The sequence below is a fragment of the Urocitellus parryii genome, chromosome 9, assembly GCF_045843805.1.
Source record: "Urocitellus parryii isolate mUroPar1 chromosome 9, mUroPar1.hap1, whole genome shotgun sequence".
Taxonomy (NCBI): domain Eukaryota; kingdom Metazoa; phylum Chordata; class Mammalia; order Rodentia; family Sciuridae; genus Urocitellus; species Urocitellus parryii.
The window spans coordinates 6,470,057-6,483,528 of record NC_135539.1 but is presented as its reverse complement, the minus strand read 5'-3'; the positions used below and the strand labels follow the sequence as shown (position 1 = coordinate 6,483,528).

Here is a 13,472-nt window from a genome sequence, read left to right as displayed (position 1 = left end):
AATCCCGGAGCACTCCTTCGAAGGCCCAGGTCGTTTTCTGACAGTTGGACTTTTACTGGTGCTCCTGGGACCTGCAGGAGGGCGCCCAGGCAGGGGTGGCCGCCCTCCAGTCCCTGCCCTCCCCTCTCGCCCATCGCTGGCGCCTCCCAGTTCTGCTCGGTCTGCGCCCCAAGTCCTGAAAGGGTCTGCGCAGCCAGGTCCTGGGGAGAGTCCTAGAGCCCCGCGTCGAGGTGTGTGTGTGTGTGTGTGTGTGGAGTCCAGCGACCCCAACGCTACTCTCCATAAGGGGCGAAGGCTCTCTGCTTTTTCCGACCGTAGCGAGCTACTCTTCCTGGGATTAAGCATTTCCGTTCTAAAATTAGTTTCCTCTTAAAAACTTTTAGTTGTTGGTTTTAAGACTTGTCAACAAATCAAATGGTACACGCTTGTAATTCTAGCCACTCTGGAGGCTGAGGTAGGAAGATCATAAATTCGAGGCCAGCCTCGCCAATTTAGTCAGCCCTGCCTCAAAACAACAACAACAACAAAAAAAAAAAAAAAAAAAAAATAAGAACTGGGGATGTAAGTCAGTGGCAAAGCACCCTGGGTTCAATTCCCCAGGGCCAAATAAATAATCCAAATAAAATTTGTTAACATACGTGAAATGCTTCAAGACATTGGTTTGGGCAAAGGTTGGGGGCGGGTTGTGAAAAGCACAGGTAACAAAAAGCAAAATGTGACAGAGGATTACATCAAATTAAAACCTTCTGAACACACTGGGCACAGTGGCACAAGCATATAATCCCAGAGATTTGGGAGGCTGAGGCAATAGGATCACAAGTTCAATTTAGCCAGACCCTGTCTCAGTATAAGGATTGGCTTAGTGGTTAAGACCCCCCTGGGCTCAACTTCTGAACAGCAAAGAAAGCAATAAACAGTGAAGAGATTACCTGCAGACTGGGAGAAAATATCTGCAAATTATTTGTTTCATAAGGGATTAATTTCCAGACTAGCAAAAGGAATTCAAACAACTCAACTGGGGAAAAAATATCACCAATCATTATGGAAATAGAACTGTCATGTGAATCAACAATCCCAGTATTGGTATATATCCAAAGTAACTGGAATCAGTATTTCTCAACATTTATTGCACAACCATTCACAAGAGCCAAGATTTAGAATCAATCTAGGTGTCCATCAAAAGGTGAATGGAGTTGGTCTAGTGGTACATGCCTATAGTCCCAGCTGCATGTAAGTTTGAGGACAGCCTCAGCAATTTAGTGAGACCCTCAGCAACCTAGGTCCTGTCTAAAAAAAAAAAAAAAAAAAAAGAATGGATAAAGAAAATGTGGCATATATACACAGTGGAGTATGTTTGGCCAAATAATGAAATTCTGTCATTTGCAGCAATATGGATGGAACTGGAGGAAACTATGTTAAGTGACATAAGTCAGCACAAAAAGACATCTTCACTTACATGTGAAAGCTAAATAGCTGCTCTCAAAGGAACTGTGAATAGAATAGAGGTTACCTAGGCCTGGAAAGGATGTGTGGGAGGAAGGGATGGAGAGAGGATGGTTAATGGGCACAGGGGTGTCCTAGATAGAAGGACTAAGTTCTAATACTCGCAGCACAGCAGAGTAAATATATTTAACAACAATTTATTGGATATTTCAAAATAGCTAATGCAGAGAATTTTGAATGTCCCCAATACAAAGAAATGACATATGTCTAAGGTGATATGCCAATGACCATGATCATTACACATGTATACAATGTATACATGTATTGAAATGTCACAGCATACCTGATAAATATGCACAATTACTATGTATCATTTAAAAATAAAGCATATATAATTAACATAAAACTACATAAAAAGCAATGATCCACACTCTAAAAAAATGTTAATATTGGTGGCTCATGTCAGTAATACCAGCTACTTTGGAAGCTGAGATAGGAGGATTACAAAATCTGAGGTCAATTTGGGCAATTTAGTGAAACCCTGTCTCAAAAGAAAAAATAAAAAAGGCTGGGGGTGCAGCTTAGTGGTAGAGCACCCTAGTTTAATTCCCAGTACTGAAAAAAAAAATTGTTAACAGCTTTAAGGAAACCACAAAAGAAAGCACTCTCAGAAAGTCTCAAAGTTTTCATTGACATGAATGGGTGGGATTATTGCGACCAATCCTCTTGCTGAAAACAATAAAAAATGCTGGATATTTAAAAAAATAAAATAAAAGGCTGTCTCTCCCTCTGGAGATAGCCAGCATTCTTCCTTAAATGTGTATCTACTTTCAAAAAAAAAAAAAAAAAAAAAGAAAGAAAGAAAGAAACCACCTGGCTATATCTTTGAAAAAAAAATTAAAATACAAAAACCAAAAACAACAACAACTACAACAACAAACCCAAAGCCTTAAGAGTGTGGACCAGGACCTGCTCCAGGTGGCCGGGGTCGCCTTGAATAGGTGCCTAGAAAAGATGAGTGTCCACAGAAATACACTCCATTAGGATCTGGCCACCAGCTTTTTCTGGAAAGTGTCTCGCCTGGGGAAAGGGGGTGTCCTAAAGCGTTGGGTCCCTTAAGTGTCTCTCTAGGACATATGCAGAACATAATCACATCTCAGGCCCACCTCCACTGCACTGTCCCAATGGATTCCAGGGGAGAACTCCTTGCCCAGCATGTTTCAGCTGGGGTTTGATCCTTAGCTAAACCACCACCCTCACCATGCCCCATCCCCACCCCACCCCCCCACTCCCTCAAAAAAAAAAAAAAAAAAGAAGGAGAGAAAACAAATGTGTAAGAATCAACCTGGTAAAAGTATTGTAGGACACTTGAAAGTACACCTTAACCAAGGGATCCCTCTGATTATAAGGCTGTTTGTCTTCAAGACAACTGGGATTCTTAAGTAGAACCTTTTTTCTCTCCTTGAATGTGGTGCTGAGGATGGAACCTAGCACCTTCCACGTGCTAGGCAAGTGCTCTGCCACTTGAGCCACAGCCCCAGCTCCCAACCATTCCTGATTGTGACACAGTCTTGCTAAATTGCTGAGGCTGGCTTATGAACTGCGATCTTCTTGCCCTGGAATCCCTGATTCTGAGCCACCAAACCGGAACATTTTTTTTTTTTCTTTTCAATAATCTGTAAAGGCAGATCTGGCTCACGATCGCCAGCCTCTAGTTGTTTTGTCACCTGTTCTTTTGTCTCAGAGTGACCCGTAGTGACCCGTCAGCTCAGGGATCGCTGGTGGTTCTTCCATCTTCCAGGCCCGGACAGGAAAAAGAGGGCCCCGACTTTGAACCAGTTAATGCTCAGCTTTACCTTCAGCCACCCGAGCTTCCTTTTTCTCCCGCCTTCTGCTGAAACGCAAAGGGTTTTAAGTGGTGAGCTGCTGCTCCCCAGATCTCGCCCATAGGAAAGGGAAGCGCGCTCCAACAAGAAGCCAGGGCCCCGGTCCCCTTAAGGACGCGCCTCGGCCTCGCAGGCGCGTGGGTTCTAAACCGCCAAGGCTGATGCTTCCCCAGGGTCAGAAACGTTAATGATATTGGGGTGATGCGAGGAGTGGTCCCTCTGAGGTGCCCAAAAGTCCCTTGAGGCACGCGATCTCGAGCAGCTCCAGATTCTGCTCGGTTTTCACCACTGGAAAACTACAAGCCACCGAGAGCAAAGAAGGGCAGGTTTCCAGCACATTTTCAGGAGTCGTGCCCACGATGTCGAGGAGATCGCTCCGGGCAACCGCAAGGGGAAGGGCTTTTGTCTGGAGCTCCGCAGCCCCTCGAGCGCGGGTGCCTCTACAGCGAGGTCCGAGGTGAACCTTCGGCACTCCCCCGCCCGGTGTCCCGGGTCAAGCTCTGGGTGTGGCGTCCAGCCTGGGGCTGCGCGCACCCCGCGGCTGAGAAGGCGCCGGCATTGGCCTGTGCTGGAGGCTCAGGGGATCCGGTGGGGTCGCCTCCCTATTTCTGTTCCGCCCGTCCTTCCTAGCGGGGCGCGCTGCTGGGTCTGGGTCAAGCGCTGGACCTGGGGAGCACCGCCCGAGGGCAGCCTAAGGGCCAATGTCCACCGACCAAGCCGGCAGAGACTCTCATTGCTCGCCGGCTCGTCATCCGAAGGAAAATCCAATGGGCTCGGGAGCCTGGGAGGCCCTCGACAGCGGGTGTCCGGCGGGTGTCCGTAGGGTGGAGGAGCGAAACGCACCCAGGGAGAGGAGATCGCGGTCTACAGCGGAGCTCGGCGGGCGCCCGGCTTCATGTCAGGTTCTCTACTGCATCCCTGGCGACTTGATTTGAGGCTAGAATGTTGTAGGGACTCAGCCAGATGTTTTTCAATAAATATCCAATCCCTGAGCCGTTTTAACCATCGGTATGGGTTACTCCTTTCAGTGTACTCTGAAGATCCTTAGCCAGCTGCCCCAGTGGCCTAATGGATAAGGCACTGGCCTCCTAAGCCAGGGATTGTGGGTTCGAGTCCCACCTGGGGTAGTCCAGTTCCTGGTTCCTTTAATGGAGTACTGAAGTTTTGATTTACAAAAAAGGTGAAGAATATTCCATCGAGAATGGATTGGGAAAGCAGATTAAACCAAAAGACCATTAAAAAGGAAAACTTTAATCTGGAAATAAACGCAATAAAGGAAAGAATAAAAAAAAAAAAAACGATGTCCCAATCACAACAATGGCAAGAAAGTAAGCTGGGGCAAAAGCATTTAATTCAGAAAATAATAAAAGAGTGCTTGCAGTTACAGGTCCACAGCTACTGTGCAGACTGAGGCAGGAAGGCCACCCTGGGGGCCAACGTGGTGCTGAGTGTTTAGTTTCCTGAGTGGGGTGGGTAACTTTTGTTTCATTAACATTGTTCAGCCTCAAAAAGAAGTGTCAGTGCATCTTGGTTGACTTGGCAAAAAGTAACTCCAAAGTCCCAGCTCTTTGTAAGTGCTTGCTGTGAAAGGCTCTCAAACCTCCCTGCCAGATGAGGGGAGTGGAGTGGAGATAAGACTCCAGCCATGTGGAAAAGGAGGTCAAAGATGGCCAATATCTGTGGAAAGCAGGTGTTGTTCCTGGGACTTCATAGTTTCTGTGGGATGGGAAGGAACTTCCCTGGGGAAGTCTTGGTGGCAGTCCAGGATTTGGGGCCTAGCAAATTCTGTCCTGATTGGCATGTGACTCAGTGAGCACTCTGGTGTGGGAAAGCCAGGAGTCCTCCCTGAAAGAGGCTCCTGGGGTTCTAGGAAGGGGCTTACAGAGTCTAGGACCAAATTTAGACCAGGTGCCTCTGGGCCACCCTCCCTTGCTCTAAACAGGGCAGGGTAGTTCTTGGAATAGGGGAAAGAATTACCAACCCTAAAAGGAGGGTTAGTGCAGCTTGTGGTTGGGTGAAGGTTGGGTGAAGCCACCTGCTAGGTTCACCTGGAGGCCTGGAGCTCAAGGTGGGAAGGAATGGAAAGGACAAGCAGCGATGGCCGCTGACCTGGAACCTGCCCCTTTCTTTCTACACCCCTCACTAGGCAAGTGCTATACCACTGAGCCCCCTCCCGCTTTCTGCTTTCTTTTAGGGAGGTACCAGGGATTGAACTCAGGGGCACTCAACCCCTGAGCCACACCCCCAGCCCTATTTTGTATTTTATTTAGAGACAGGGTCTCACTGAGTTGCTTAGCACCTTCCTGAGGCTGGCTTTGAACTCACAATCCTCCTGCCTCAGCCTCTGGAGCTGCCGGGATTACAGGCATGTGCCACCATGCCTGGCCCCATAGCTACTTCTTTTGATATTATTTTCCTTTTCAGTTTGAAGGTCTTCAGTTATTTCCTCTGGCCAATGACTTACAGTCTTGCCATGATCATTTTGACATGTTTTTCCAGATTATAATTAGGCAGACTATACATGTCAGGCTACAGTTTGTCTCAGTCAGTATTCAGTCTAGCCCTCCTTCCTTCTCTGCCTTTCCTGTGGACCCTTACAAGCTAACTATGTGCTTTTCCAGGTTCCCTTGTAGCTAATGACACAACATGACACCATTTTTCAAGGAATGACATTTAGAAACCAAGATCTGGGTGTTGAGGGTATTCATTGATGTTGAGTTGTCTTTCAGTACAGGTTTTTCCAAGTTCCCTGAACAACTTTCAAAACACCTTACTAGTTTATCTCTCTGTGCTAAGTTCCTTCTCCAACCCCTTTGCTCAGCCTTGCTGATGAACTAGTGCTAGTGGATTGTGGTTCTGAATTTGGGTTCATGGACCTTCCTTCCCATATCCATTCTTCAGACCTGTTTGGGGAGGCCCTATCCTCACCCATTTAGTTCTGGTGATAATGAACTGTATTTTCACATGGAATATGTGTTGATCAGCTTTCCACCTCTAGAGTAAATACCTGAGATAGTCAACTTACAAGGAAAAAAGGCTCACAGCTTTGGAGTTGATGATGTATTGGCTGTGGTGAGGGAGCAGCACATCATGGCAGCAGTGTGTGGACTGGGTTTATGACCCAGGAGGACCAGAATATCCCACTCTCCCATTCAAAATGGTTGATTCAGGGTTGGTCACATGACCCAAGAAGAGATGATTACAGCATTACCTGAGGTTAATAGGTCAACATTGGTAGAGAGAAGTTCTACGTGCCCTGTGATTGTTAGTCTAGGAGGATGTAAATTTGGAGCAGCTATCTTGCTGCCACATGGAGAGAGTCTACAGAATGAACTAGAGCAGAAGAAAACAAAGTGGAGAGAGAGAGAAATGCAGGGTTTTGGTGTCATTATTCAGGTCCCTGAATTTAGCCCTTCCTGAAACACAAAGGCTTTCTAAGAAGACACTGTACTTTGCAATTACATTAACCAGTAGATTCCATTTCTCCTAAGGCTGATATGGGTTGGTTTTCTATCACTTGCAAATAATGCCTTTGCTATTCTCCCCACTTTATCTTTCATAATTAGTTTTATGGGTTTGTTTTGTGGCCAATTCTGGAGACAGGATAGACAGAACTTGATGTCTAAAAGTTTGTGTCTGATGAAGATGTGAAAGCTCATTAAAACCCTGAGGTTTTAGTCTTGAGTTCTCGGGAGCCACCACAGAAGATTAGTCAGAGGAACACATGGTTTTCAGAAGACATTACTTAAAGGATTTGATTGCTACTTCTGACTCAAGGTGTGTGTGTGTGTGCGTGTGTGTGTTTTGGTACTGAGAATTGAACCCAAGAATGTTTAGCCATTAAGCCACATTTCTAGCCCTTTTTAGATTTTATTTTGAGACGAGGACTTGCCATTGCTTAAGTCCTCACTAAGTTGCTGAGGCTAGTCCTGAACTTGTGATCTTCCTGCCTCAGCCTCCTACGTAGCTGGGATTACAGGAGTGTGCCAATGCACCACAGCAGATATATGGTTTTTATGACTGACTCTGTAGTTTGTCAATCCAGAAATTTATGATGTATAAGATCAAATGTCTTACGGATATCTTACAGTCAGATTTTTTTTATAGTGATAGAAATCATAACAATAGTTGTATTGACTGGGGAGGGATTTTCAGAGGTTAATTAGAAACATTTTAAACAAAAGTATAAAAAATGTTCTATATCTTGATTTAGCTTGTAGTTAAAAGACTGTATGCATTTTTCAAAATTTATCTAATCAAACACTTAGGATCTGATGCCTTTTACTATATTTTATAATATACTTTAATTTACAAATAGAAAATCAAAGAAGGAAGGGTTAATATCTCTGTCATAAGATAGACTGGATTGGCTAAACATATTTTGTAGAATTACTGCATCACTGTTCATGAGGAATATTGGTATATAGTTTTGTTTTTGTTTTCTTTTTTGTAATGTTTTTGTTTGCTTTTGTAATACTGGCCTCATAGGCTGATACAGGAATTTGTCCTCCTCTTTGGTCTTCTGAGACAGTTTGTGTAGAACTAGTATTTTTTTCTTCCTTAAATGTTTGGTATAACTCACCCTGGAAGCCATGCAGGCCTAGAGTCTTCATAGTGGGAAGGGTTTTTTTAAATGAACAATTCAGTTTCTTTAATAAGAAATTGATTCTTTTTTTTTTTTGAGGTAGCTTTGATAGTTTGCCCTTTTCAAGAGATTTGCTCATCTCCCTTAAGCTCTCCAATTCATTGGCATAAAGTTGTTCATATTATTCCCTTATTATACTCAAAAGTTCTGTAGAATCCACAATAATACTATCACTCTAATTCCTGCTGTTATAAGTTGTTTCTTTACTCCTTTTCCTGTATCATTCTGGCTTACAGTCAGATCTTGCCTTCTAAACAACTGTAGAGGAAAGTTTGTGAAGATTGATACCTATTGGAATCAATAATTCTCATTTCTTCATTGGAGTCCATGTTCCACCAATTTATAAATAGACCCAACAGTGATTCCCATTTCTTTTCTTTTAGAGAGAGAGAGAGAGAGAGAGAGAGAGAGGAATTTTTTTTAATATTTCTTTTTTAGTTTTCAGCAGACATCTTTGTTGGTATGTGGTGCTGAGGATCGAACCCGGGCCGCACGCATGCCAGGTGAGCGCGCTACCGCTTGAGCCACATCCCCAGCCCTCCCATTTCTCATTTATCCCAATTTAAGATATAGAAGAAAAGGCTTATCATATGACCCCTTATAAAAATGACTGTTGACATATGAAGATAAATATATGGCACTATTCCCAAATGGTACGTATTTAGCGGAGAGTAAAGGATACATATATGATTTAATATCTGCAGTCTCTGCTTAGTGACTGGGCCCTAGCCCATCACATTGATGAGGTTAGGAGTTATGAGATGTTCAACAAAAATTATCTCACTGAGTCATCCCAACTCTCTGAGGTAAATATTGTCTCTCCCCTCTACAGGTGGTGAGATTTTGTAATACAGAACGAAATAGGTGAAGTCACATGTGGTGGGGCATCGTAGAGAATCAGACGTGACTGCGTTACTATTACTGTCCTTGATGGAGTCTGCCTGCAAACAGGATATTCTGTCAAGATATAGAAGGCAACAGCGGACATGCTTGAAAACGAGATGTTTGCTGTCCCTGGGAGAGTCTGCTCGCAAACGAGAGGCTTCTTCAAGGTTTAGCTAGGTAACAACAGACATGCTTGAAAGCGAGGTGTCTGCTGACCTTGGGAGAACTTGCCTGCAAACGGGATGTTCTGCCAAGGGGGCTAGGAGGGCGCTGAGAAAAATTTTTTTTATCTGTTCTAAACAAAGAGCAGAGCTCAGCATACTCCGGGCCAAGAGTAGATTAACCATGAGAAGCGGGTCACTTCTGATTAGAAAGTAAAACTTCTATGTGCTATGTTTAATTAGCTGAAAGACCTGATTTATTGATGTTGGAAGGCTGCCTTCTTTGTTCACACTACTATAAAAAGATCGCTTGTACACAATAAAGGACTTTTTTTCTGCTGCTGCTTTGCTTGCTCTGCTTCTTCTTCTTCTTTGTTTTTCCATGCTGACCTGCAAGTGAATTACTGCAACAGGGCATACCTGTGATTCCAGAGACTCAGGCCTAAAACAAGAGGATCACAAGTTTGAGGCCAGTTTCACCAACTTAGAGGGGCCCTGTCTCAAAAAATAAAAAAAGGGCTGGGGATGTGGCTCAGTGGTTAATTGCCCCTAGGTTAAATACTCAGTACCCCTCCCTAAAAGAATGAGATAGGTGGGCTCTCAGAGAGAGAGGAAGAAATCTTTATCAGATGGAGATGGGATCTATGAGCATGACCAGCCATGCTTGTCTCTTCAGTTAGCTGAACAAAACCTGAGCATGTGTTTGCACCAGATCAAGCAGGACAAAAACATAATCTGTTTAAAAGTCACCAGATTCAAAGAGTTACACAGTGTTCCTGTGCTGACTTATGGCTGGACTGCTTAACCAGAGAGAAACCACCTGAACCCCCAATATGAAGTGGTTGACAGGGGATTGATCTTCACGAACGCTTGCCTGGGAATCTGCACTTTACATCCTGGGAAAGCCCCATGTGGAGTCAGAGAGCACAATGCTGGGCCGGATGCTCATCTCCTCTTCTCTAAGAGGCAAGGGGGCATCTGCTCCCTGCCTTTGGGGTGTGTGTTGTTTTCTACCCACATCAGCTCTATACTCTATCAGCCAATGTATATAGACCTTCTTTATCACTTACTTAAAACTATATAGCCAACAGGTGTGTATACCTTTGCTTAGCTGAACTTGAATACATCTTTCTTGCCTTGCTTTTGACACATCCTGAGATTCTTTTCAGTGGTATAAGTCAAGAACCTGTCTGGGCCAAGTTGAGGTCCCACTGCCTCCTGGAAGGGACCTCCTTGGACCCCTGTGCAAGTAGAGGCTGGTTGCCCAATGGCATGTAATAACTGGTAATGATGGATCTGGAAATTGCACACAGGTCTATGAAAATGCAAAGGATATTCTTTTAATCTCACGGTACATTTCCCAATAAGGACACCATCCCAGCTTGAGTGGGAGATACAATACAGAACTGTGAGTTTTCTTTAGCAGAAGGGTTTCCTCCAAGATTGCATCATTTTCAATGTTGCCAACTATGAGGCAGAAATTACCCAACACAGGTGACATGTCTTTATTGACGGTGTTGGACCACAAAGAGCCCAAGAGGAGAAGGGACAATTACTCTCCACTTGTCTCTAACAAGGCTCTTAGGGAATATGGCCCTAGTGGCCATGGAGGTTCCTGTAAAGCACTTACCCTGTGACTCTCCTGCATGTCCTTCTTGCACTGGGACTGAGTGCAAGCACTCCAGCAGCTTGTTCATGCAAACTTAGCCTGAAAACCCCAAGGACAAGTCCCCCTCCCTCAAACCAGTAACTTCTGTCCAGGTCTGAAAAAACAAAGCAAGCCCAGGACGTCTGGTGACCGTGAGGACCACCATTCTTTCTGGGTAAGAGTCAGATTAGTGGACCTTCATCAATAACTGCTTGTCAGCAGTGAAGCCTCACAGGACACTCCTCAGTTTCCTTCTTTCCTTCCCCTCTGTCCCTCCCTCCTTAATCCTGTCTCCTTCCTTCCTTTTTCACTAGGGAGGATTGAACCCAGGGGTACTCTACCACTAAGCTAAACTCTCAGCCCTATTTATTTCTTGTTTTAAGACAGGGTTTTGCTAAGTTGTTGAGGTTGGCCTTGAACTTGTGATCCTCCTGACTCAGCCTCTGGACCGAGTCACTAGTATTCCAGGTGTGTGCCACTGTACTTGGCCACTTCTTTAAAAAGTGGAGCCATAAAAATAGCCCTGAGATCATTGGCAGTACCTTATAATCACCCATCATGATCAATATCTGTCTGTTGTGGTTTTTTTTTTTTTTTAAAGAGAGTGAGACAGGGAGAGAGAGAGAGAATTTTAATATTTATTTTTAGTTTTTGGCGGACACAACATCTTTGTTTTTTTGTATGTGGTGCTGAGGATCAAACCTGGGCCGCACGCATTCGAGGCGAGCACGCTACCACTTGAGCCACATCCCCAGCCCTATTGTTTTTTTCTGAGATCCTGACTGGGGAATAGAAATGGGCTGTTTATGCCCATACCTCTGGGTCATTTCCACTTAAAATTTACAAGTCAGATTCAGGGACATCAGTGGAAATAGCCAAGAAAGCCTGATTCAGACCTCTGTAAAGTGCTCTGTAAATGTGAGTTCAGAAAGAAGTAGCAATATTATCATTATTACTCCGGCAGCAGTTATCAACTCCTCAGAGCACATGTCAGGAATGTTCAAATATCAGAAGATAAAATGGAGTTCTTTTCTCTAAGGCAACATCACTAATGATATTGATGACACTAATACTCAATGCTAAAAGCTTGGTACATGACATTCTCTAGGAAACCACTTTACATCTTCTCTAGAACTCATTATAAATACTAGAGATTCTATTAATATTCCTCTATAGTATTTTATCTCACTTCTTAGAAATAAAAGGTGTTGGTAGAAAGTTCAAACAGTACAAATGCTTCACAAAAAACCTAAGGTCACAACCCCCTGGTGTCCTTCCAGAGATGCTGTCTACTGATTCACAAGGAAATTATTTCATTATTCTAACAAAGGAATAGAGGCCCAAAGAGAGTGGTCACTGGACAAAACCCAGGGAGCAAAACTCTTAATGTCTTACTTAAGTTCCATACTCTCTCCCTGCAATCTTTCTTTCTGTGTGTTTTTTTTTTAAGTTGTGGATGGACCTTTATTTTATTATGTGTGGTGCTGAGCATCGAATCCAGTGCCTTACATATGCCAGGCAAGTGCTGCACCACTGAGCCCCAGCCCCAGCCCTGCAATCTTCTTAATTGCCTCATCTTAACTACCACGTCCCAAGCTTTGGAATTTATCCATCTCTGTCTCCAGGTCAAGGTTTCCAGCCCCATGAGAGGCACAAACCAGTCGAGCGTCTCCGAGTTCCTCCTCCTGGGACTCTCCAGGCAGCCCCAGCAGCAGCGGCTCCTCTTCCTGCTCTTCCTGATCATGTACCTGGCCACGGTCCTGGGAAACCTGCTCATCATCCTGGCCATCAGCACGGACTCCCGCCTGCACACCCCCATGTACTTCTTCCTCAGCAACCTGTCCCTTGTGGATATCTGCTTCTCCTCCACCACTGTCCCCAAGATGCTGGCCAATCACATCCTAGGGACGCAGACCATCTCCTTCTCTGGGTGTCTCACACAGATGTATTTTGTTTTCATGTTTGTGGACATGGACAATTTCCTCCTGGCCGTGATGGCCTATGACCGCTTTGTTGCTGTATGCCACCCCTTACATTACACAACCAAGATGACCCATGGGCTCTGTGTCCTGCTGGTGGCTGGATCTTGGGTCATCGCCAACCTGAACGTCCTCTTGCACACTCTGCTGATGGCCAGGCTCTCGTTCTGTGCAGACAATGCCATCCCCCACTTCTTCTGTGATGTGACTCCCCTCCTGAGACTCTCCTGCTCAGACACACACCTCAATGAGCTGATGATTCTCACTGAGGGCGCCCTGATCATGATCACCCCGTTTGTGTGCATCCTGGCTTCCTACATCCACATCACCTGTGCTGTGCTGAGAGTCCCCTCCACAAGGGGGAGGTGGAAAGCCTTCTCCACCTGCAGCTCCCACCTGGCTGTGGTCTCCCTCTTCTATGGCACCATCATCGCTGTGTATTTCAACCCCTCCTCCTCCCACTCAGCTGAGAAAGACCCTGCAGCCACCGTGCTGTACACAGTGGTGACCCCCATGCTGAACCCTTTCATCTACAGCCTGAGGAACAGGGACTTGAAAGGGGCTCTAAGAAAAGCGGTGGGCGGGAGGACATGTTCTTTGTGATGAGAGAATCAAGAATGAATCTCATTCCAAGCAACTTTGCTCTTTACCACTTGAGTGTGATGCAGCGGTGGTTTGGCGCCCAAGCCAAGCTTTTCCTTTTTAGATGGTCTATTTGGAACGTCATGCTACATGTGCATTTGAAATCTGAAATCACTCAGGAAGCTTTTACAGTATCCCAAACCCAAAACTGTGCCAATCAACCAGAATGTCTGGGATGGGGCC

At 45.0% G+C, this 13,472-nt stretch overlaps 1 protein-coding gene and 1 non-coding gene across 2 annotated transcripts; both read left to right on the top strand.

Moving 5' to 3' along the window:
- Nucleotides 1-4,383: 4,383 nt before the first annotated feature.
- On the top strand, nt 4,384-4,456 carry Trnar-ccu (transfer RNA arginine (anticodon CCU)). Its single transcript has one exon. It is a non-coding gene; the product is annotated as a tRNA-Arg (tRNA).
- A 7,855-nt stretch (nt 4,457-12,311) lies between these two features.
- Nucleotides 12,312-13,250, top strand: LOC144257054 (olfactory receptor 1F1). The gene has a single exon (XM_077803062.1). It carries the CDS (start codon nt 12,312-12,314, stop codon nt 13,248-13,250), a length of 939 nt encoding a protein of 312 aa, XP_077659188.1.
- The last annotated feature ends 222 nt before the right edge of the window (nt 13,251-13,472 follow it).

What these genes read in the sequence shown, in the direction of transcription:
- LOC144257054 (XM_077803062.1), top strand. Translation starts at nt 12,312, where the DNA reads ATGAGAGGCACAAACCAGTCGAGCGTCTCCGAGTTCCTCCTCCTGGGA.